This window comes from Cetorhinus maximus, chromosome 11 (genome assembly GCF_964194155.1).
Source record: "Cetorhinus maximus chromosome 11, sCetMax3.hap1.1, whole genome shotgun sequence".
In the NCBI taxonomy this organism is placed as follows: domain Eukaryota; kingdom Metazoa; phylum Chordata; class Chondrichthyes; order Lamniformes; family Cetorhinidae; genus Cetorhinus; species Cetorhinus maximus.
Window position 1 is genome coordinate 121,837,951 of NC_135889.1, and position 23,964 is coordinate 121,861,914.

General features: G+C 46.0%; 1 protein-coding gene across 1 annotated transcript in view; it reads right to left on the reverse strand.

Moving 5' to 3' along the window:
• LOC144686877 (anion exchange protein 3-like) overlaps window positions 1-23,964 on the reverse strand; it is a 192,730-nt gene that overhangs the window by 77,027 nt on the left and 91,739 nt on the right. The window contains exons 7-8 of the mRNA XM_078552685.1: window positions 1,616-1,752; window positions 711-891 (exon numbers count right to left, since the gene is read on the reverse strand). Coding sequence (XP_078408811.1) covers window positions 711-891; window positions 1,616-1,752 — 318 coding nt within the window. The remainder of the gene's footprint in view (window positions 1-710; window positions 892-1,615; window positions 1,753-23,964) is intronic.

Sequence of the window (23,964 nt, forward strand, 5' to 3'; positions counted from 1 at the left end):
TATCGTAGTAAAATGCCTTCTGGAGCACTATCAAACAGCAGTTGACACTGAGCCACATAATGTGATATTAGGACAGGTCACCAAAAGTTTGGTCAAAGATGTCAGCTTTAAAAAGTACTTTAAACGGGGTGAGGTTTGGGTGGGTGGTGGAAAAGGGAGGTAGAGATGCAGAGACGTTCAAGGAGGAAATTCCAGAGCCTGGGGTCCAGACAACTGAAAGGACGGCCACCAATGTTTGAGTAATTAAAACCGGGGATAGGCAAGAAGCCGGAATTGGAGGAATGCAGAGGGTTGTTGGGCTGGTGAGGATTTCAGAGATGGGGAGGGGTGAGGCAGTGGAGGGGCTTAAGAAAAGGAGAATTTTTTTAAAAAAAGGCTTTGCCAGACCAAGAGCCAATGTAGGTCAAGGTGTACAGGAGGCATGGGTGAACAGGATGTTGCGAGTTAGGACACAAGCAGCAGAGTTTTGGATGAACAAAGGCTTAGGGAGGGTGAAAGGTGGCGCTGGAATACTAAAAATCTCGGGGTAACAAAGGCACAAGTGAGGTTTCAGAAGCAGCCAAGAAGGGCGGACAAACGACATTACTGAGGGAGGGGGTAGGCGGTCTTGGTGATGGAGAGGACCTGGAGTTGAAAGCTCAGCTTAAAGTCAAACAGAAAGAGTTCAGAGCACAGCCAGGTCAGGACATGCACTCTGTAACAGCTCTCACCCTGTGCAATGGTCTTTCTCAGCTCCAGGAGACTGCGGAATGTGAGGGACGCCACATGCGGTTTGCCCCACTTGTACGTCTCCGATACCACGTCTTCCTCAAACTTGATCCAGCGAGCGGTCTCCTGCCACATCATCTCATTGTTCTTACCCATGACCAACTCATTCAGCTCAACGAAAACCTGCACAAACGATGGAGAAGGGGGGAGTGAAATAAATACTCAGAGAGATATAGCTATCCAATCAAATTGTCTTGAGATTGGCGGGGGTGGGGGGAGGGGGTGAGGAGGCAGGAGATGCTAACAGTGCATTGTAGCCCAAGCACCATCTCCCTGTGCCACACACACAAATGTCCAACGCTGGCTTAACCCAAGGCTCATGCAGCACTGGCCTTGAGTACATCACCGTGGCTCAGCGAGTTACACTTTCCCGTCTACTGCATACATGAATCCAGTCGCACTCCAGAGACTTGAGTCTATAATCCCAGACTGCCACTCCCAGTACAGGGCTGAGAGAGTGCTGCACTGTCAGAGGTGCTGTCCTTCAGATGAGATGTTGAAACTGAGGCCCCATCTGCCCTCTGAGAGGAAGATAAAAAATCCCAAGGCCTCTATTTCGAGGAAGAGCAGGGGAGTTCATTCCCAGTGACCCGGGACAATATTTATCCCTCAACCAACATCACTAAAGAATAACTTATCTGGTCACTATTTTAGTGTTGTTGGTGGGAGCTTGCTGTGTGCAAATTGATGTTTCCTACATTACAACAGTGGCTATACTTCAAAAATGTGCTTCATCTGCTTTAAAGCCCTTTAGGATGTTCCGAGGCCATGAAAGGCGCTATCTAAATGCGAGTGTCATGTTACATTGAACAATGAGAGAGTGAAGAAGCAGAAGGATGATCAATACCTCGTGAGGTTTTCTGTCAAGCCGTGTCTTTTTCATGCTGCTTTGGGGGAGTTTGATGCTAACTTTACTCATTTGGCTTTTTGACGGTTTCTTGACCAGATGGCGACGAACTCCAGGGTTGTCCTCAAATCGATGGCCTGTAGACAAAGAAGAATGGAGACTTCTGGATAAATCAAGGCTTTTGTCTAGGTGCATGCATCAGCATGATTTGTGTGCATTCAGTCTTTTTAACCCCCTCAGTGGGCAGTACTCCAGTCTCAGAGTCAGAAGGTTGTGGGTTCAAGTCCCACTCCAGGGACTTGAGTGTAAATTCCAGGTTGACACTCCCAGTGCAGTACTGAGGGAGTGGTGCACTGTCGGAGGTGCTGTCTTTTGGATATGATGTTAAACTAAGGCCTCATCTGCCGTTTCAGATGGATGTAAATGATCCCTCAATTTCACTATTTCAGAGAAGAGCAGGGGAGTTCTCATTAATGTCCTGGCCAATATCTACGCCTCAACTAACATTATGAAAACAAACTATCTAATCATTTATTTCATTGCTGTTTGTGGGATCTTGCTGTGCATAAAATAACTGCCAGGTTTCATTCTTTATAACAGTGACTGGCACTTCAAAAGTACCTCATTGGTTCTAAAGCACTTTGTAACATCCCGAGGTGATGAACGGCGTTATATAAATTAAAATCTTTTTTTAATTCCCAGCCCCCCCCGCATTCCCATGGTAACACATCATGCTCACTCCCACGGTTGAGAATTCTATTGGGTTAACATGGATCTTTTCAGTTACAGGAATATGTTGCCTTCAGGAAGTCAGAGAGGGTTGCTATCCAGCGACTACCAGGATTCGAAAGGGTTGTATGAACCAGACCCTTCGCATAAAATATTGCATGTAATCCTAATTAATACATCGCTTTTTGTTCACTTTCTCTATGTGGGACAGAGCAGGTGGAGTTTTCCTCTCCATCTGACTGTGCTGTACCTAATCTAATGGACTCAAACCCTTTCTAATTCACTCCCACTGCACAGAATCCAAATGGACCCAAACCTTTCCCATTCACTCCCATTGTACAGAATCCCATTGGATCAAACTCCTTCTCATTCACAAACCTTGTATAGAATCTCAATGGACCCAGCACCTTCCTGTTCACTCATATTGTATAACATTCCAATAAAGCAAACTCGGTCCCATTCACTCCCATTGTATACAATCCCAATGGTCCCAGATTCCTTCCCATTCATTCACACTGCATGGAAACAAAATTGTAGGGCTATGGGGAAAGAGCAGGGGGAATGGAGCTAATCATTCAAACGACTGACACAGGCACAACGAGCCAAATGACTTCTCCCTATACTGTATAAACTAACTCATTATTCTGAGATCTCCAAAGTTCTTTTCTCCCTCAGTCTCTCCTCCTTATAATCCATTAAATTTCATCAGCCTGATATTCCCAGCATGAAGCCTTGTGGTGCAGTGGGTAGTGTCCCTGCCTCAGAGCCAGAAGCTCTGGGTTCAAGTCCCGCCCAGGGCTTGATGGCTGAGGGAGGCGTGTTCGTAACATGGCCAAACAGGTTGATTATCATCCTGGAAATCCTTCCAACACACACCAATGATAGGTGTGGGAGAATCTCCTGGTCAGCCATGCTTGATGCAGAGGGGTGCCCCTGAAGCCATAGCTTCTGGCTTCAGTCTAGCAACCTGTTCCAGGGAAAACAGGCATAAGCAAGTGTTACATCTGCCTCGTGTCCTTAGACATGGGAAGTTGAAGAAGAAGCTGTGCCCCAAATGTTTTCCTGCTCGTCTCAGGCTTGCTGGCGTTTTGCATTATGAGACCCTGTAGATTCGCAAACTAAGAGGTGAAAGAACCTCCGATTCCACTGTGTTCTTTTCCTGTGCCAATCTGGATGGATGCCAGGGAAATTGGAAAGAGAATCAAAACTAAGCTGGTGGTTGGGAAGGCAACAGGGAGATTGTAAATGATGATGTTCATATGGTCCTTCAATTAAAATAAATCATTCTGTTCATGTAACCTATACAGTCAAGTACAGTTTATTAGAAGGAAATGCTGGGATTATTTATAAGAGTAATGACTGGCTCCTTCAACATTCCTCCAATTAAACCAGGCAATAGTGAATTGTTGTGTGCTTCACATGTACAGGAGGGACACTGAGACACATATGTGCGTACAGTACCAGACAGGAGTTTATGGTTCCCTTTTACCTACTGTGTACTGTACACAGCTGACTCATGACACAGTGTTTTAGGAAGGGAGTTCAAGGATTTTTAAAAATTCATTCACGGGATGCAGGCTTTGCTGGCTGGGCCAGCATTTATTGCCCATCCCTAGTTGCCCTTGAGAAGGTGGTGGTGAGCTGCCTTCTTGAACCGCTGCAGTCCAAGTGGTGTAGGTACACCCACAGTGCTGTTAGGGAGGGTGTTCTAGGATTTTGACCCAGTGACAGTGAAGGAACGGTGATATATTTCCAAGTCAGGGTGGTGAGTGGCTTGGAGGGGAACTTCCAGGTGGTGGTGTTCCCATCTATCTGCTGCCCTTGTCCTTCTAGATGGTAGTGGTCGTGGGTTTGGAAGGTGCTGCCTAAACAGCCTGGGTGAATTCCTGCAGTGCATCTTGTAGATGGTACACACACTGCTGCTACTGTGCATCGATGGTGGAGGGAGTGAATGTTTGTGGATGGGGTGCCAATCAAGTGCGCTGCTTTGTTCTGGATGGTGTCAAGCTTCTTGAGTGTTCTGGGAGCTGCACTCATCTAGGCAAGTGGGGAGTATTCCATCACACTCCTGACTTGTGCCTTGTAGATGGTGGACAGGCTTTGGGGAGTCAGGAGGTGAGTTACTTACCACAGGATTCCTAGCCTCTGACCTGCTCTTGTAGCCACAGTTCTCATATAGCTAGTCCAGTTCAGTTTCTGGTCAATGGTAACCCCCAGGATGTTGATAGTGGGGGATTCAGTGGTAAGACCATAAGACATGGGAGCAGAAGTAGGCCATTTGGCCCAACGAGTCTGCTTCGCCATTCAATGAGATCATGGCTGATCTGATAATCCTCAACTCCACTTTCCTGCCCTTTCCCCATAACCCTTGATTTCCTTATTGATTAAAAATCTGTCGATCTCAGCCTTGAATATACTTAACGACCCAGCCTCTACAGCCCTCTGTGGTAAAGAATTCCACACATTGACTACCCTCTGAGAGAAGAAATTCCTCCTCATCTCTGTTTTAAATGGGTGACCACTGGCGGAGATTATGCCCTCCGCTCCTAGACTCTCCCACAAGGGGAAACAGCATCTATCCTGTCAAGCCCCCTAAGAATCTTATATGCTTCAATAAGGTCGCCTCTCAGTCTTCTAAACTCCAATGAGGACAGGCCCAACCGACTCAACCTCTCGGCATAAGAAAATCCCTCCATACCTGGAATCAACCTAGTGAACCTTCTCTGGACTGCCCCCAATGCCAGTATATCTTTCCTCAGATAAGGGGACCAAAACTGTTCACAGTATTCCAGGTGTGGTCTAACTAGTACCTTGTATAGTTTTAGCAAGACTTCCCTATTTGTATACTCCGTTCCCTTTGAATTAAAGGCCAACATTTCATTTGCCTTCCCTATTACCTGTTGAACTTGTAATTTAGCTTTTTGTGATTCAGGCATGAGGACCCCCAAATCCCTCTCTGCTGCAGCTTTCTGCAGTCTTTCTCCATTTAAATAATATTCAGCTCCTCTATTCTTCCTGCCAAAGTGCATAACTTCACATTTTCCCGCATTATGGACAGGACTTTATGTGCCGCAGGCGGGATCGTGCCTGACCCGATTGGGCGTGAAGAGCGCATGATGACATCGGACGAGTTTTCCGATGTTATCGTGCACTCGCGCAATATTTCGGGGTCGACGGGCGCGCGCAAGAGTCGGCAGTGCGCCCTCTGACAATTAAGAGGGCTATTAAGCCCATTGATCAAGTCATTTAAAGCTATTTTTCACTGCCTGTCCAACCTTATGGTTGGCAGCTGGGCGAATTGGCCAGGCGGCCTTTGGATTTTTTAGGAAACCTCATCCACGGGCGTGATGGGGTTTCCAACATTAATTTAAAAAAAATGTTTTTTAATGAGCATTTTCCTATGTCCTTGTTCATATGAGTGAGTCCTACGTGGGGACACGTTTTGCACATTCTTTATTTGTGATTTTAACATTCTTCAACTCCCTGGGGCAGCTCCCTGCCTTCAGGGAACTTTCAGTGCGCACACTCCCCCCGCGCGTGCTCAGACTTCTGAGCTGGCACCCTTCCCGCCCCCATCCCGGAAGTGCTGAGCTTCTCAGCTCGCCTTTCAGGCCGGCCGGCCAATTAACAGCCAGCCAGTGTGAAATTGCACCCGAGCGCGGGTGGCAGACTGATTCCTGGACGCTCCCAGACCCGCCCACCTGAAAATCCTGCCCTATACTCCATCTACCAAGTTTTTGTCCACTCACTTAACCTGTCTATATCCCTCTGTGGTGGGGTGTCATCCTCGCCACTTGCCTTCCCACCTGTTTTTGTGACATTGCACATTTGGCGATAGTACATTCACTTCCCTCATCCGAGTCATTAATATATAGTGTAAATAATTGTGGCCTCAGCACTGATCCCTGTGGCACTCCACGAGTTACAGGTTGCCATCCTGAAAATACCACCCCGTATCCCAACTCTCTGTCTTCTATTAGTTAGCCAATCATCTATCCATGCTAATATACTACCCCCAACACCATGGGCTCTTACCTTATTAAGTAGCCTTATGCGCAGTACCTTATCGAATGCCTTTTGGAAATCCAAATATATTATATCTACTGGTTCCCCTTTATCTATCCTGCTTGTTACTTCCTCAAAGAATTCTAATAAATTTGTCAGGCGTGATTTCCCCTTCATGAGGCCATGCTGACTCTGTTTGATTATACTTTGCATTTCTAAATGCTCTGCTATTACATCCTTTATAATAGGCTCCAAAATTTTCCCAATGATGGATGTTAAGCTAACTGGCCTAAAGTTACTTGTTTTTCTCTCCCTTCCTTTTTGAATAAGGATGTTACATTGGCAGTTTTCCAATCTTCTGGGCCTTTTCCTGAATCTAAGGGTTCTTGGAAGATTACTACCAGTGCATCCACTATCTGTGTAACTACTTCCTTTAATATCCTAGGATGCAACCCATCAGATCCAGGGGACTTATCAGCCTTTAGCCCCATTAGTTTGCCTAGTACTTTTTCACTCGTGATAGTTATTGGCCAGAATTTTCCCGTCAGCGATTTGGGGGCGGGGCCCGCTCGCCGACAGGAAAATGACACGGGATGACATCGGGAGGAACCCCCGACGTCATCCCGGTCCACTTAAATTTTTAGGAAGGCGGGCGGACAGCGAAATCAGCTCATTGCAAGATCTGCCCGTCCAAGGCTGGCGGGCAGGCCAGGAGCCCCAGTGGGCTTCTGAAAAAAGATAAAACCTCATCCACTGTCAGGATGAGGTTTCATCTTAGTTTTTAAAAGGTTTATTAAAGTTTCACTCATATTTATTAACTTGCCCCATCTCGTGTGACAGTGTCACATGAGGGGGACATATTAATAAAGTTTTTCTTTCTCTATTTTTAAAGTTTTTTAAACATTCAGCGCTCTCCCTGAGACAGCACTTAGCCTCAGGGAGAGCTCGTGAAAGAGCGCACTTTGACAGATGGAGAATCCCTCCACCCCACCGCACAGGGAGCGCATAGCGCTTCCCGTCGGGTAGCCTGCTGGGCGGGGCCTTAATTGGCCCGCCCACTCAAAATGGCGGCTGGCCCCGCTTCGGTGGCAGAGTTCAGCTGCCCGCCCACCGCCGAGCCGGTGGGGCCCACCCGCCCATCAAGGTCAAAATTCTGGCCATTGTATTTATTTCCTCCCCTTCCTTTGCCCTTTGATTATTTAGTACTTTTGGAATGCTATCAGTGTCTTCAGCTGTGAAGACTGATGCAAAGTATTTATTCAACTCCTCTGTCATTTTCTGGTTCCCCATTATTATTTTCCCAGCCTCGTTCTCCAAGGGGCCTATGTTCACTTTGGCCTTTCTCTTAATTTTTAAATGTTTAAAGCAGCTCTTACTAACCAATTTTATATTACTTGCCAGTTTACCCTCAAAGTTTATTTTCTCCCGCTTTATTATTTTTTGGTCATCTTTTGTTGTTTTTTAAAACATTCCCAATCCTCTGGCTTACCACTAATCTTTGCCACATTGTATCTTTTTCTTTCAATTTGATACTATCCTTAACTTCCTTGGTTAACCATGGTGGGTTTATCACCTTCTTAGAATCCTTCCTCCTCACTGGGATAAAATCCTCAATGATGGTAATGCCATTTAACGTCAAGGGGCAATGGTTAGATTCTCTCTTGTTGGAGTTGGTCATTGCCTGGCATTTGTGTGGTGCGAATGTTTTTTGCCACTTGTCAGCTGAAGCCTGGATATTGTCCAGGTCTTGCTGCATTTGGACATGGACTGCTTCAGTATCTAAGGAGTTGCAAATGATGCTGAACATTATGCAATCATCAGCGAACATCCCACTTCTGACCTTATGATGGAAGGAAGGTCATTGATGAAGCAGCTGAAGATGGTTGGGCCAAGTACAGTGCCCTGAGGAACTCCTGCAGTGATGTCCTCGAGTCAAGATGACTGACCTCCAGCAACAACAACCACCTTCCTTTGTGCAAGGTATGACTCCAACCAGTGGAGAGTTTTCCCCCTGACTCCCATTGACTCCAGTTTTGCTAGGGCTCCTTGATGCCACACTCGGTCAAATGCAGCCTTGATGGTCAAGGGCAGTCACTCTCACCTCACCTCTGGAGTTCAGCTCTTTTTTCCATGTTTGAACCAAGGCTGTAATGAGGTCAGGAGCTGAGTGGCCCTGGCGGAACCCAAACTGGGCATCAGTGAGCAGGTTATTGCTAAGCAAGTTCTGCTTGATAGCACTGTTGATGACCCCTTCCATTACTTTACTGATGATGGAGAGTAGACTGATGGGGCGGTAATTGGCCGGGTTGGATTTGTCCTGCTTTTTGTGTACAGGACATACCTGGGCAATTTTCCACATAGCCGGGTAGATGCCAGTGTTGTAGCTTTACTGGAACAGCTTGGCTAGGAGCCTGGCAAGTTCTGGAGCACAAGTCTTCAGTACTATTGCCGGAATATTGTCAGGGCCCATAACCTTTGCAGTATCCAGTGCCTTCAGCCGTTTCTTGATATAACATGGAGTGAATCGAATTAGCTGAAGGCATCTGTGATGCTGGGGACCTCTGGAGGAGGCTGAGATGGATCATCCACTCGGATCTTCTAGCTGAAGATTGTAGCAAATGCTTCAGCCTTATCTTATGCACTGATGTGCTGGGCTCCTCCATCACTGAGGAAGGGGGTATTTGTGGAGCCTCCTCCACCAGTGAGTTGTTTAATTGTCCACCACCATTCACGACTGGATGTGGCAGGACTGCAGAGCTTAGATCTGATCCCTTGACTGTGGGATCGCTTAGCTCTGTCTATCACTTGCTACTTATGCTGTCTGGCACGCAAGTGATCCTGTGTTATAGTTTCACCAGGTTGACACCTCATTTTTAGGAATGCCTGGTGCTGCTCCTGGCATGTCCTCCTGCACTCTTCATTGAACCAGAGTTGATCCCCTGGCTTGATGATAATGGCAGAGTTGGGGATATGCCAGGGCATGAGGTTACAGATTGTGTTTAAGTCTGCTGCCCAGTCATCATGGATGCCGTCTTGAGTTGCTAGATCTGTTTGAAATCTATCCCATTTAGCATCGTGGTAGTGCCACACGACATGATGGAGTATATCCTTAATGTGAAGGCAGGACTTCATCTCCATAACAACTGTGCGGTGGTCACTCCTACTGATACTGTCATGGACAGATGCATCTGCAACAGGGAGGTTTGTGAGGATGAGGTCAAGTATGTTTTTCCCTCACCACCTGCCGAAGACCCCCAATGCTATGTTCTTTAGGACTCGGCCAGCTCAGTCAGTAGTGATGCTACCGAGCCACTCTTGGTGATAGACATTGAAGTCCCCCACCCAGAGTACATTCTGTGCCATTGCCACCCTCATTGCTTCCTCCAAGTGGTGTTCAACATGGAGGAGCACTGATTCATCAGCTGATAGAGGGCAGTACGTGTCATCAGCAGGAGATTTGCTTGCCCATGTTTGGCCTGATGCCATGAAATTTCATGGGGTCTGGAGTTGATGTTGAGGACTCCCAACACAACTCCCTCCTGGCTGTATACCATGTGCCGCCAGGGATGGTGATGGTGATGTCTGGGACATTATCTGTAAGGTATGATTCCATGAGGATGACTATTGTAGGCTGTTACTTGACTAGTCTGTGAGACAGCTCTCCCAATTTTGGCACAAGGAGGTCTTTGCAGGGTCGACAGGGCTGAGTTTGTTGTTGACGTTTCTGGTGCCTAGGTCGATGCTGGGTTTTCCGTCTGTTTCATTTCTTTTTTGAGGCTTTGTAGTTGTACAGCTGAGTGGCTTGCTAGGCCATTTCAGAGGGCAGTTAAGAATCACATGTAGGCCAGACCAGCAGATTTCCTTCCCTAAAGGGAATTGGTGAGCCAGATGGGTTTTTACAACAATCGACAATGGTTTCATGGTCATCATTAGACTTTTAATTCCAGATTTTTATTGAATTCAATTTTCACCATCTGCTGTGGCGGGTTTCAAACCCAGGTCCCCAGGGCATCACCCTTGGTCTCTGAATTAGTAGTCCAGCGACAATGCCACTACGCCACTGCCTCCCTCAACAGTGAAGGACGGTGATATATTTCCAAGTCAGGGTGGTGAGTGACTTGGAGGGGAACTTGCAGGTAGTGGTATTCCCATCTATCTGCTGTCTTTGTCCTTCTAGTTGGTAGTGATCGTGGGTTTGGAAGGTGCTGTCTAAGGAGCCTTGGTGAATTCCTGCAATGCATCTTGTCGATGGTACACACTGCTGCTACTGCGTGTTGGTGGTGGAGGGAGTGAATGTTTGTGGATGTGGTGCCAATCAAGCGGGCTGCTTTGCCCTGGATGGTGTCAAGCTTCTTGAATGTTGTGAACAGGCAAGTGGGGAGTATTCCATCACACTCCTGACTTGTGCCTTGTAGATGGTGGATGGGCTTTGGGGAGTCAAGAGGTGAGTTACTCACCGCAGGATTCCTAGCTTCTGAGCTGCTTTTGTAGCCACAGTATTTATATGGCTAGTCCAGTTCAGTTTCTGGTCAATGGTAACCCCCTGGATGTTGATTGAGGGGGGTTCAGTGATGGTAATGCCATTGAACGTCAAGGGCCGATGGTTAGTTTCTCTCTTGTTGGAGATGGCCATTGCCTGGCACTTGTGTGGCACGAATGTTACTTGCCACTTGTCAGCCCAAGCCTGAGCTGTGTGAATGTGTGTTGCGTCTTTTATTATTTTTCCTTGGATTTTAGTGACGAATAAACTTACTCTTTCTTTGACTCAGGAAAACCTGGTTTGATTGGCTCCTTGTTAAAAAGTAAATATGTTCGGATTGGAAAAAGGTAACCAGGGGGAAACAATTTTAAGCAAACCTTTGTTGCGACCAATGGAGGGGGTTGGAAAAAAGGGGAGCCAGCTCATTCCTCCTTACCCGGTCATAACAAAATACACAGTAGCTGACACTGAGACGTAATGAACAATAAATGATTATTTTAAACTGGTACTAATTTATGATAAAGCACCTCTGAAAACTCCTGAATATGATTGCTGTGTCTCCTCTCTGGGCCACCTATATGCCTGCAGTTAATTGGACTGAAGCTCTATGAACATCTGTTAGAAAGCGAAAAGAATGATTGTCGGAAGGGAATACTTCTCATCAATGTCAGCAAGTAATTAAACTCAGGGTCACATCACAGCAGACCTTCAGCAGGTCTGAATACACACAAGTAACAGAGTTTACATAGAGAATAACAGAGTGAGCTACAGGCTGGGATCTAATTGAGGGGTTCAGGGGGGCTTTATATTTAGAATAACCGATAGCCACTAGTGAGTTACAGGATGGGATCTAATTGAGGTGTTTGGGTGGTTTATGTATGCCTGGGAGTGAGCTACAGGCTGGGGTCTAATCGAGGGGTTCAGTTGGTTTATATATTAGAATAACAGATACCTGGGATTGAGTTACAGATTCGAATCTAATCGAGGGGTTCAGTTGGTTTATATATTAGAATAACAGATACCTGGGATTGAGTTACAGATTCGAATCTAATCGAGGGGTTCAGTTGGTTTATATATTAGAATAACAGATACCTGGGAGTGAGTTACAGATTCGAATCTAATCGAGGGGTTCAGTTGGTTTATATATTAGAATAACAGATACCTGGGAGTGAGTTACAGATTCGAATCTAATCGAGGGGTTCAGTTGGTTTATATATTAGAATAACAGATACCTGGGAGTGAGTTACAGATTCGAATCTAATCGAGGGGTTCAGTTGGTTTATATATTAGAATAACAGATACCTGGGAGTGAGTTACAGATTCGAATCTAATCGAGGGGTTCAGCTGGTTTATGTATTAGAATAACAGATACCTGGGAGTGAGTTACAGATTCGAATCTAATCGAGGGGTTCAGTTGGTTTATATATTAGAATAACAGATACCTGGGAGTGAGTTACAGATTCGAATCTAATCGAGGGGTTCAGGTGGTTTATATATAGAATAACAGATACCTGGGAGTGAGCTACAGGCTGGGGTCTAATTGAGGGGTTCGGGTGGTTTATTTAGAATAACAGATACCCGGGAGTGAGTTACAGGCTGAAATATAATTGAGGTGTTCAGGGGTTTATATATAGAATAACAGATACCCTGGAGTGAGTTACAGACTGGAATCTAATCGAGGGGTTTGGGGTGTTTATATGGAATAACAAATACCTGGGAGTATGTCACAGACAGGAATCTAATCGAGGGATTCAGGATGGTTAATATGTAGAGTAACAAATACTTGAGAGGGAGTTACAGGCTGGAATTTAATTGAAAAGTTCAAAGGGGTGTATTATATGTAGAGTAACAGAGTTTACATATAGAATAACAGATTGAGTTACAGGCTGCAATCTAATTGGGCTGTAAGATTATTAGGTTGCAAACAAGACTGCTAATTGTTAAAATCTAAAGCTATTATAAGAAACTAACATCTAACCTTGTAGTTTACTAACAGTTGACAATAAATACCCATCTTTGTAGGATAGTATCGTGAGAAAACTTATAAGTAGAGCACAGTATAGAAAAGATGCCAAGTAGAGGGATTCTGGGAGCTTATGTCAAGTTGTAAAGAGCTCGCTCACAGCAAGACCTTGAAAGCTTTCTGTGAAAAACTGTTTGTGTGAGAATGGAATGTAGATGTCTTTCTCTATCAGATAAGGAATCATGGCACGTAAAAGCATTGACATTGAAAGGACGGTATTAACATAAATATGTAAGGCTAGCAACAGCCATGTAAACTAGTCCTGGTTGGTCAAGGGAAGTGTCCTCACACGCGGAGCTGAAGATGACTGGGGTGAGCGAAGGGTTAATTGGGTAACAGCCAGAATAAGGGATGTCCTGAGTTTGTCTTCTTGGCAGTGGAGAGAAAAGCCAACCAGAGACAAGAACAAAGCAAGACAAGAGAAAGGACGGAGAGAGAGAGAGAGAGAGAAAGAGGCTCAAGGGCTAAAAGACCAAAGCTGTGAGACAAATCAGATTGTGCGCTCTGCTCTGCTGTCCAGCTCTCGATATGGGAGAATATTTTGTGTTAACTGTAACACACTGCCCAAGTTTGTTGACATTGTTTATCCGAGAACTTAATAAACCTGTCCTGACTTTGTCTCAATAAAGTTGATTCACAAGAAAGTTTTGCTGCCAAGTCTGTTGCTTAAAATGGGCAGAGCCCCCCCAAATCTTACAAGCTACACGGTCAGTTTATAGACGGAATAACACTAAGGCGAGCACCACCATTCAGGATCGGACACCCCTCCCCGCTGTCGGCCATGCAGTAAGTAGGGTTGTGGGGGTACCTGGGTCTGGCCAGACTTTGGAATTAGGGGTTTCCGTCTCTGGCTGACGCATTCCTGGAATAAAAGTAGGAATTGCCAGAAATATTGAGTAGATCTGGCAGCATCGATGGAGAGAGAAGCAGAGTTAAAGACTCAGGCCGATAATCTTTCAGCAGAACTGGAAAAGTTAGAGGTGTGACGGGTTTTGAGTATGTACAGAGACAGAGAACAAGGGCAAAGGAGAAAGAGCAAAAGGGAAGGTCTGTGATAGGGTTGAAGGCAGGAGAGAATCACTGACAAAAGGCATAATGGTGCAAGACAAAACGGAGTCGCAAAATTTTGCAAGTAGCCGGGGAGGCTATTTTGCTCATTATTTTCCTTCCATCCAGGATATAAAACAAGCCATTACATGCCTCAAATTGGATCCAGAATGAATCGGGCAGTTTTCAGCCCTCAGAGCAATTTTCAAGACCAAACGATGCATAATGAACTGTCCAGCAGCAATCCAAGAATTCTCCTTCCCTGGTTTCCACTCCAAACTCTACAAATGATACTGGGATGTTTCCTATAGACCTGACTCTGTATCTAACTCTGTGCTGTATCTGACCTGGGATCATTTGATGGGGACAGTGTAGAGACAGCTTCACTCTGTATCTAACCCCATGCTGTACCTGTCCTGGGAGTGTTTGATGGGGACAGTGTAGAGGGAGCTTTACTCTGTATCTAACTCCGTGCTGCACCTGTCCTGGGAGTGTTTGATTTTTTATTATATAAATATCAGTGAGTAGAAGCAGGGGTTTCAGATTGTTAATACACACCCATCTGTTGGGGTTGTGCAGCAGAGCACGGTGACATTACAGAGTACCAGCTGTATGAATGATAGTGTTCTGGAAAGCTGTAATGACAGGGCGTGTGAGCAAAGTGCTGGCACCACAGTGGGTCTTACTGAAAACTTACAATGTACGAAGGGCACCAGTGTATGCACAAAAGAGTGTGTTACACAGGGAGAATTGTGTGTGCTGCACAGTGTGTTACACAGGGAGAGCTGTGTGTACTGCACAGTGTGTTACACAGGCAGAGCTGTGTGTACTGCACAGTGTGTTACACATGGAGAGCTGTGTGTACTGTACAGTGTGTTACACAGCGAGGGATGTGTGTGCTGCACAGTGTGTTACACAGGGAGAGCTGTGTGTACTGCACAGTGTGTTACACAGGGAGAGCTGTGTGTACTGCACAGTGTGTTACACAGGGAGAACTGTGAGTACTGCACAGTGTGTTACACAGGGAGAGCTGTGTGTACTGCACAGTGTGTTACACAGGGAGAGCTGTGTGTACTGCACAGTGTGTTACACAGGGAGAGCTGTGTGTACTGCACACTGTGTTACACAGGGAGAGCTGTGTGTACTGCACAGTGTGTTACACAGAGAGAGCTGTGTGTACTGCACAGTGTGTTACACAGGGAGAGCTGTGTGTACTGCACAGTGTGTTACACAGGGAGAGCTGTGTGTACTGCACAGTGTGTTACACAGGGAGAGCTGTGTGTGCTGCACAGTGTGTTACACAGGGAGAGCTGTGTGTACTGCACAGTGTGTTACACAGGGAGAGCTGTGTGTACTGCACAGTGTTACACAGGGAGAGCTGTGTGTACTGCACAGTGTGTTACACAGGGAGAGCTGTGTGTGCTGCACAGTGCGTTACACAGGGAGAGCTGTGTGTACTGCACAGTGTGTTACACAGGGAGAGCTGTGTGTACTGCACACTGTGTTACACAGGGAGAGCTGTGTGTACTGCACAGTGTGTTACACAGGGAGAGCTGTGTGTACTGCACAGTGTGTTACACAGGGAGAGCTGTGTGTACTGCACAGTGTGTTACACAGGGAGAGCTGTGTGTACTGCACAGTGTGTTACACAGGGAGAATTGTGTGTGCTGCACAGTGTGTTACACAGGGAGAGCTGCGTATACTGCACAGTGTGTTACACAGGGAGAGCTGCGTGTACTGCACAGTGTGTTACACAGGGAGAGCTGTGTGTACTGCACAGTGTGTTACACAGGGAGAGCTGTGTGTACTGCAGTGTGTTACACAGGGAGAGCTGTGTGTACTGCACAGTGTGTTACACAGGGAGAGCTGTGTGTACTGCACAGTGTGTTACACAGGGAGAGCTGTGTGTACTGCACAGTGTGTTACACAGGGAGAGCTGTGTGTACTGCACAGTGTGTTACACAGGGAGAGCTGTATGTACTGCACAGTGTGTTACACAGAGACAGCTACATAAATCTTGCACATTGAGGACATGAAGCAATTTATATATTGATAATCAATGAGTTTGATCATGATGGGGTAGTGGTGGCTCGTTTGGAGCATTAACACTGACCTAGCTCGGTTGAGTGGAATGGCCCCTTTGCACACGAACATACAAATTAGGAGCAGAATCTGGTCGAACCTGCTCAGCCATTTAATAAGTCCATGGCTGATCTGTTAATGGCCTCAATTCTAATTTTCTGCACGCCCTCCCCCACCCCCCATAACACTTGACTCCATTGTCAATCAAAAATCAGTTTAACTCAGTCTTTAACATATTCAATGACCCAATGACTCAGTCTCCACAACACTAAATAAACAACTAAAAGCTATAAATACTTTGTAATAGAATAATGGATACATGGGAGTAAATCACAAACCATAACTCGCTCCAGGGTATCTGTTGTTCTATATATAAACCCCGAACCCCTTGATTAGAATCTAGCATGTATTTGGGAGGCGATAGCGCACTGGTATTGTCGCTGGACAATAATGCTATGGAAACCCGGGTTCGAATCCTGCTCCGGCAGATGGTGGAACTTGAATTCCAAAAATATCTGGAATTAAAAGTCTAATGATGACCATTGTCGTAAAAACCCATCTGGTTCACTAATGCCCTTTAGGGAAGAAAATCTGCCCTCCTCACCTGGTCTGGCCTACATGTGACGTGACTCCAGACCCACAGTGTGGTTGACTCTTACATGCCCTGGCAAGACACTCAGTTGCCACAAAAAAGGAATGAAACCGGACTGCAGTACACACCTGGCATCGACCCAGGCACCGGAAACGACAACGGCAATCTCAGCCTTGGTGACCCTGCAAAGTTCTCCTTACTAACATCTGGGTGTTAGTGCCAAAATTGGGAGAGCTGTCTCACAGACTAGTCTGGCAACAGCCTGACATAGTCATACTCACAGAATCATACCTTACAGATAATGTCCCGGACACCACCAGTCGGGAGGGAGTTGCCCTGGGAGTCCTCAACATCGACTCCGGACCCCATGAAGGCATCAGGCCAAACATGGGCAAGGAAACCTCCTGATGATTACCACGCACCGCCCTCCATCAGCTGATGAATCTGTGCTCCTCCATGTTGGACACCACTTGGAGGAAGCACTGAGGGTGGCAAGGGTGCAGAATGTACTCTGGGTGGGGGACTTCAATGTCCATCACCAAGAGTGTGGCTCGGTAGCACCACTACTGACTGAGCTGGCTGAATCCTAAATGACATAGCTACTAAACTGGGTCTGCAGCAGGTGGTGAGGGAACCAACAAGAGGGAAAAACATACTTGACCTCATCCTCACCAACCCACCTGCCGCAGATGCATCTGTCCATGACAGTATCGGTAGGAGTGACCACCGCACAGTCATTGTGGAGACAAAGTCCCGCTTTCACATTGAGGATATCCTCCATTGTGTTGTGGTGGCACTACCACCATGCTAAATAGAATCGATTTCGAACAGATCTAGCAACTCAAGACTGCGGTCCCATGAGGTGCTGTGGGAAGCAGCAGAATTGTACTTGAACATAATCTATAACCTCAGGGCCTGGCATATCCCCCACTCTACCATTACCATTCAAGCCAGGGGATCAACCCTGGTTCAATGAAGAGTGCAGGAGGGCATGGCAGGAGCAGCACCAGGCATACCTAAAAATGGGGTGTCAACCTGGTGAAGCTACAACACAGGATTACTTGCGTGCCAAACAGCATAAGCAGCAAGAGATAGACAGAGCTAAGTGATCCCACAACCCATGGATCAGACCTAAGCTCTGCAGTCCTGCCACATCCAGCCGTGAATGGTGGTGGTCAATTAAACAATTTGATTCACTCCACGTGATATCAAGAAACGGCTGAAGGCACTGGATACTGCAAAGGCTATGGGCCCTGACAATATTCTGGCAATAGTACTGAAGACTTGTGCTCCACAACTTGCCAGGCCCCTAGCCAAGCTGTTCCAGTACAGCTACAACACTGGCATCTACACGGCTATGTGGAAAATTGCCCAGGTATGTCCTGTACACAAAAAGCAGGACAAATCCAACGTGGCCAATTACCGTCCCATCAGTCTGCTCTCCATCATCAGTAAAGTAATGGAAGGGGTCATCAACAGTGCTATCAAGTAGAACTTGCTTAGCAATAACCTGCTCGTTGATGCTCAGTTTGGGTTCCGCCAGGACCACTCAGCTCCTGACCTCTGAGGTGAGGTGAGACTGACTGCCTTTGACATCAAGGCAGCATTTGACCGAGTGTGGCATCAAGGAGCCCCAGCAAAACTGGAGTCAATGGGAATCAGGAGGAAAACTCTCCACTGGTTGGAGTCATACCCAGCACAAAGGAAGATGGTTGTGGCTGTTGGAGGTCAGTCATCTCAGCACCACAGGTGTTCCTCAGGGTAGTGTCCTTGGCCCAAACATCTTCAGCTGCTTCATCAATGACATTTCCTTCCATCATAAGGTCAGAAGTGGGGATGTTCGCTGATGATTGCACAATGTTCAGCACCATTCACGACTCCTCAGATACTGAAGCAGTCCATGTCCAAATGCAGCAAGACCTGGACAATATCCAGGCTTGGGCTGACAAGTAACATTCATGCCACACAAGCGTCAGGCAATGACCATCGCCAACAAGAGAGAATCCAACTATCGCCCTTTGATGTTCAATGGCATTACCATCACTGAATCCCCCACTATCAACATCCCAGGAGTTACCGTTGACCAGAAACTGAACTGGACTAGCCATATAAATACTGTGGTTACAAGAGCAGGTCAGAGGCTAGGAATCCTGCGGTGAGTAACTCCCCAAAGCCTGTCCACCATCCACAAGGCACATGTCAGGAATGTGATGGAATACTCCACTTGACTGGATGAGTGCAGCTCCCAGAACACTCAAGAAGCTTGACACCATCAAGGACAAAGTAGCCCACTTGATAGGCACCCCTTCCACAAACATTCACTCCCTCCACCATCGACGCACAGTAGCATCAGTGTGTATCATCTACAAGATGCACTGCAGGATTCACCAAGGCTCCTTCGACAGCACCTTCCAAACCCATGACCACTACCATCGAGAAGGACAAGGGCGGCAGATAGATGGGAACACCACCACCTGCAAGTTCTCCTCCACGTCACTCACCATCCTGACTTGGAAATATATCATCGTTCCTTCACTGTCGCTGGGTCAAAATCCTGGAACACTCTTCCTAACAGCACTGTGGGTGTACCTACACCACATGGACTGCAGCGGTTCAAGAAGGCAGCTCACCTTCTGAAGGACAACTAGGGATGGGCAATAAATGCTGGCCCAGCCAGCGAAGCCCACATTGCATGAATGAAATTTTAAAAAGCCTGTAACTGACTCCTGGGTATCTGTTATTCTATATACAAATCCCAAATCCTTTGATTAGATTCCAGTCTGTAACTCATTCCCCAGTGCTTCTTATTCTATATATGAACCACCCTGAACTCCTCAATTAGATTCCAGTCTGTAACGCACTCCTGGGTATCTGTTATTCTATTTGTAAACCACCCCAAACCTCTTGATTAGATTCCAGTCTGTAATTCACTCGCAGGTATCTGCTATTCTTTTTTGAGATGATTCTTAACATTAATTCTCAGACATTGTTAAACCTTTCTAAGTCACTGGTCAGGCCTCAGCTGGAGTATTGTGTCCAATTCTGGGGCACCAGATTTTAGGAAGGATGACAAGACCCTGGAGATGTGCAGAGATTTACCAGAATGGTTCCAGAGATGAGGGACTTCAGTTAACGTGGAGAGACCCGAGAAGCCGGGATTATTCTCCTTCGAGCAGAGAAGGTTAAGGGGAGTTTTACTGGATGTGTACAAAATTATGAAGTGTTTTGCTAGAGTAAATAAGGTAAAACTTTTTCCTCTGTTCACAGGTTCAGTAATCAGAGGACACAGATTTAGGAGAATTGGCAAGAGAACCAAAGGGGAAGGTGAGAAGATATCTGTTACTCAGCAACTTGTTATATTCTGGAACACGTTGCCTGAGGATGGTGGAAGCAGATTCAATAGTAACTTTCAGAAGGGAATTGAATAAATACTTGAAAAGGAAAAAAGTTTTCCTTGCTGTAGGGAAACAGCGTGGGGAGTGGGACTAATTGGATAGCTCTATCAAAGAGCCAGCACAGGCACAATAGGCTGAATGTCCTCCTTTTCTGCTGTATCATTCTTCGCTTGTTTGATTCAATGGTCAGCCCCTCCCTGACTGTCCCTTTTCTGAGGGTTGTAATGACTTCAATTGCCTCTGATAATAAAGTGGAGTTTTGAAAAAAACTTCCTGATTTCCAACTTTAGCTCTCCCACTTTCTACAGGGGACCAAGGAAAGCCATGCACAAGAAGGTCAAACATCTCTCTCATTCTCTGAAAATACACTTGTCAGGTTCTCAAAGCCTAGCCTTGTTCCCCTGATGCTGTCCCTGTGAAAGGAACAAGACATAAGGAGAAGCCAATGGAACTCATCATTGGAGTTGCAATATGGTAACCTCTCAGCCATTGTACCAACCTGCTCTGGATCATTTTGTTAACTGAGTTAAAATCATATGCATCCTTAAGGTCCAGAGTGACCCTCTCAATAGTCAGCAGTATCAGAGGCGTAGTCCTGGATTATTCTACCACCTTTGGCAAAGTAAGTCATCTTGCCCTATTAACCCTTGCCTTCTTGTCACATAATCTGCAAACTGATGAACTGGATCTGTCACTTCCTCAGAAGTAGGCATTGTGGGGGGTCAACATTGACCCATTTTCTGTCACATCCCCTCAGGTACATCCACTTGGTCTTCACTCTGTTTCTTCATCTTCATTAATGACACAAATTATGTCATCAAAAGAGACATTGTTTTCCTTGCTGATGACACCAGGCTTGTCAGCCATTCAAATTCTCATACTCGTTTTGAAACCTCTCCAGGAGTCTGCCTCCCCCCCCCATCCTACTCCACCCACCCATAAAACCTCCCTATCCTCCAGCCCTACAACTCTTTTGAGCTCTCTGTTGCACTTCTCTAATTCTGGCCTCTTGCCCGGATTTCCATTGCTTCATCATTGGCGGCTGTGCCTTCAGCTGCCTGGGCCCTAAGCTCCAGAATTCCCTTCCTAAACCTCTCCGCCTCGCTATCTCTTGGCTCTTTTCATTAGGATGGCCTTTATAACCTTTGACCAAGCTATTGGCCACCTATCTGAATGTTTCATTATGTGGCTTGGTGCCCAGTCTTGTTTGATCATCACTCCTGTGAAGTGCCTTGGGGCATTTATTATGTTAAAGGCACTGTATAAATGTTAATCATTGTTGTTAGAGTCATAGAGTTACAGAGCACAGAAACAGGCCCTTCGGCCCATCGTGTCCATGCCGGCCATCAAGCACCTATCTTTTCTAATCCCATTTTCCAGCACTTGGCCTGTAGCCCTGTATGCTATGACGTTTCAAGTGCTCATCTAAATACTTCTTAAATGTTGTGAGGGTTCCTGCCTGTACCACCCCCTCAGGTAGTGTGTTCCAGAATCCAACCACCCTCTGGGTGAAAAATATTTTCCTCAAATCCTCTCTAAACCCCCTGCCCCTTGTCTTAAATCAATGCTCCCTGGTTATTGACACCTCTGCTAAGGGGAAAAGTTTCTTCCTATCTACCCTATCTATGCCCCTCATAATTTTGTACACCTCTATCAGATATGCTGTTGTTGTCAAAGTGACCCCTCTGAAGTCACTGTTGGCAGCGAGAGGCAGGATTGGATACCAATTGGATATCCAAACTCTCCAACACATTGAAGATTATTAAGAAAGATTGAACAGGTTGGAGCTCTTATTTCTAAAATGGAGGAGACTGAAACCCTCAAAAAATCTCCTTTGAGCCTTTTTTTCTCCAAGGAAAACAGTCCCAACTTCTCCAATCTATCTATATTACCGAAGTTCCTCATCCCAGGAACCATTCTTGTGAATCATTTCTGCACTTTCTTTAATGCCTTTACATCTTAGAAAGCATCTAAGCTATTTGCCTCAACAACTTCCTGTGATAGTGAGTTCCTCATTCTATCACTCTCTGAGTAAAGGAATTTCTCCTTATTACCCTATTGGATTTATTAGGAACTATCCTGTAAATGTAGTTCTGGATTCTCCCACATCTACCCCACAAAGTGCTTTAATAAATTCCTTAATCAGTTCAACTCTCCATCTTCTAAACTCAAGGCAATGCAGGCCTACTCTGTGAAGAACATTACTTAACCATTTTAGTCTTGGGGACATCTGTACAATATCCTGGAACTGGAACAGTGTGGAACTGGACAACGGTCAGCAACTGCAATGTTGATCAACTGTCGGAGAAGCGGGGCCGGAAAGGGGGTTGGGGAGGGGAACAAGGGCTGGACAGAGAGACCAGAGTGTGAATGACACCAGACAGGCAGCCAGGATCTGACAGTATAGGCCCAGAATGGCATCTTGGAATATCAGTGAGAGCAAACCAGCTAGAGCCCAAAACCAGAGATGTTAGGCTGGAAGTGGAGCCGAGAACAAACTGAACTGGACTAGACATATAAATACTGTGACTACAAGAGCTGGGAATTCTGCGGGGAGTAACTCACCTCCTGACCCCCCAAAGCCTGTCCACCATCTACAAGTTAGGAGTGCGATGGGATACTCTCCAACAACATATAAGAAGCTCAACACCAGCCTGGACAAAGCAGCCCACTCGATCGGCACCCCATCCACCACCTTAAACATTCATTCTCTCCAGATACCTCAAAAGCATTTTGTACATAATCAATTTTGTTTGAACTGCAGTCTCTGTTATGTAGGCAAAGCACAGCAGCCAATCTGTGCACAGCAGGACTCCACAAACAAACAGTGATATAAATGACCGGCTAGTCTGTTCTTGGCAGTGTTGCATTAGGAAGGAATGTTGGGCAAAACATGAGCGGAGAGTAACAGAGAGATCTCCCTGTTCTTTCTCAAGGTAAGTGTAATATGATCTTCAGTCTCAACTAGCAGATTTGGGTCTTTCTTTTACCCCTTCCGGTGGCTGCCTCATTTGTCTACGTCATAACAATGACTGCATTTCATACATGTCATACACCGGGCGTGATTGTCTGACCTCACACAATCTTGACTGAGGTCACTGATTTTATCATTAACTCTGACTCATGTCATAATGGGTCGTTATGTCATTTGGGCGATAACTACTTTAAAGCATGAAGTTATTTTGTTAATTAGTGAGATACATCTGAACAGGAGGAGGCCATTCAGTCTCTCAAGCCCATTCCCCCACTCAATGAGATCATGGTTGATCTTATCTTAACTCCTTCCCTGCCTTGATTGCATATCTCTCAATCCCCATACCCAACATAAACCTACCAATCTCAGCTTTGAAATTTTCAATTGACCCCCCCCCCCAACCTCCCCCACCACCCTCAACAGCTTTTTTTGGGGGAGAAAGTTCCAGATTTTCACTCCACTTTGTGAGAAGAAGTGCTTCCTGACATCACTCCTGAATGGCCTGACTCAAATTTTAAGGTTATTCCCCCTTGTTCTGGACCCCCACCTGGTGGCCCCCACCAGGAGAAATAGTTTCTATCTATCTACCTGATCAACTCCTTTAATTATTATAAACACCTCGATTAGATTGCCCCTTAAACTTTTATACATGAAGGAATACAAGCCTAGTTTATGCAACATGTCCTCACAATTTAACTCTTTAAGAGAAAGAAAGAATGAACCCAAAGTGAGGGTTAATGAAAGATTGAACTGATGATGCCAAATCTGGGAAATTGAAAAAAGAAAGAGTTGCAGTCATACAGCGCTTTTCATGACCACTGGACGTCCCAAAGTGGGACTCAATTTGTGCACAGCAAGCTCCCACATGTGATAATGGATGGATAATCTGTTTTTGTGATGTTGATTGAGTGATAAATGTTGGCCAGAACACTGGGGAGCCTGAACATTGCTGAAAAGAGAAACATGTTACTGAAGCTTTTCATCTTGCACTCATCAGGACAAACACAAGAATGCCAAATTTC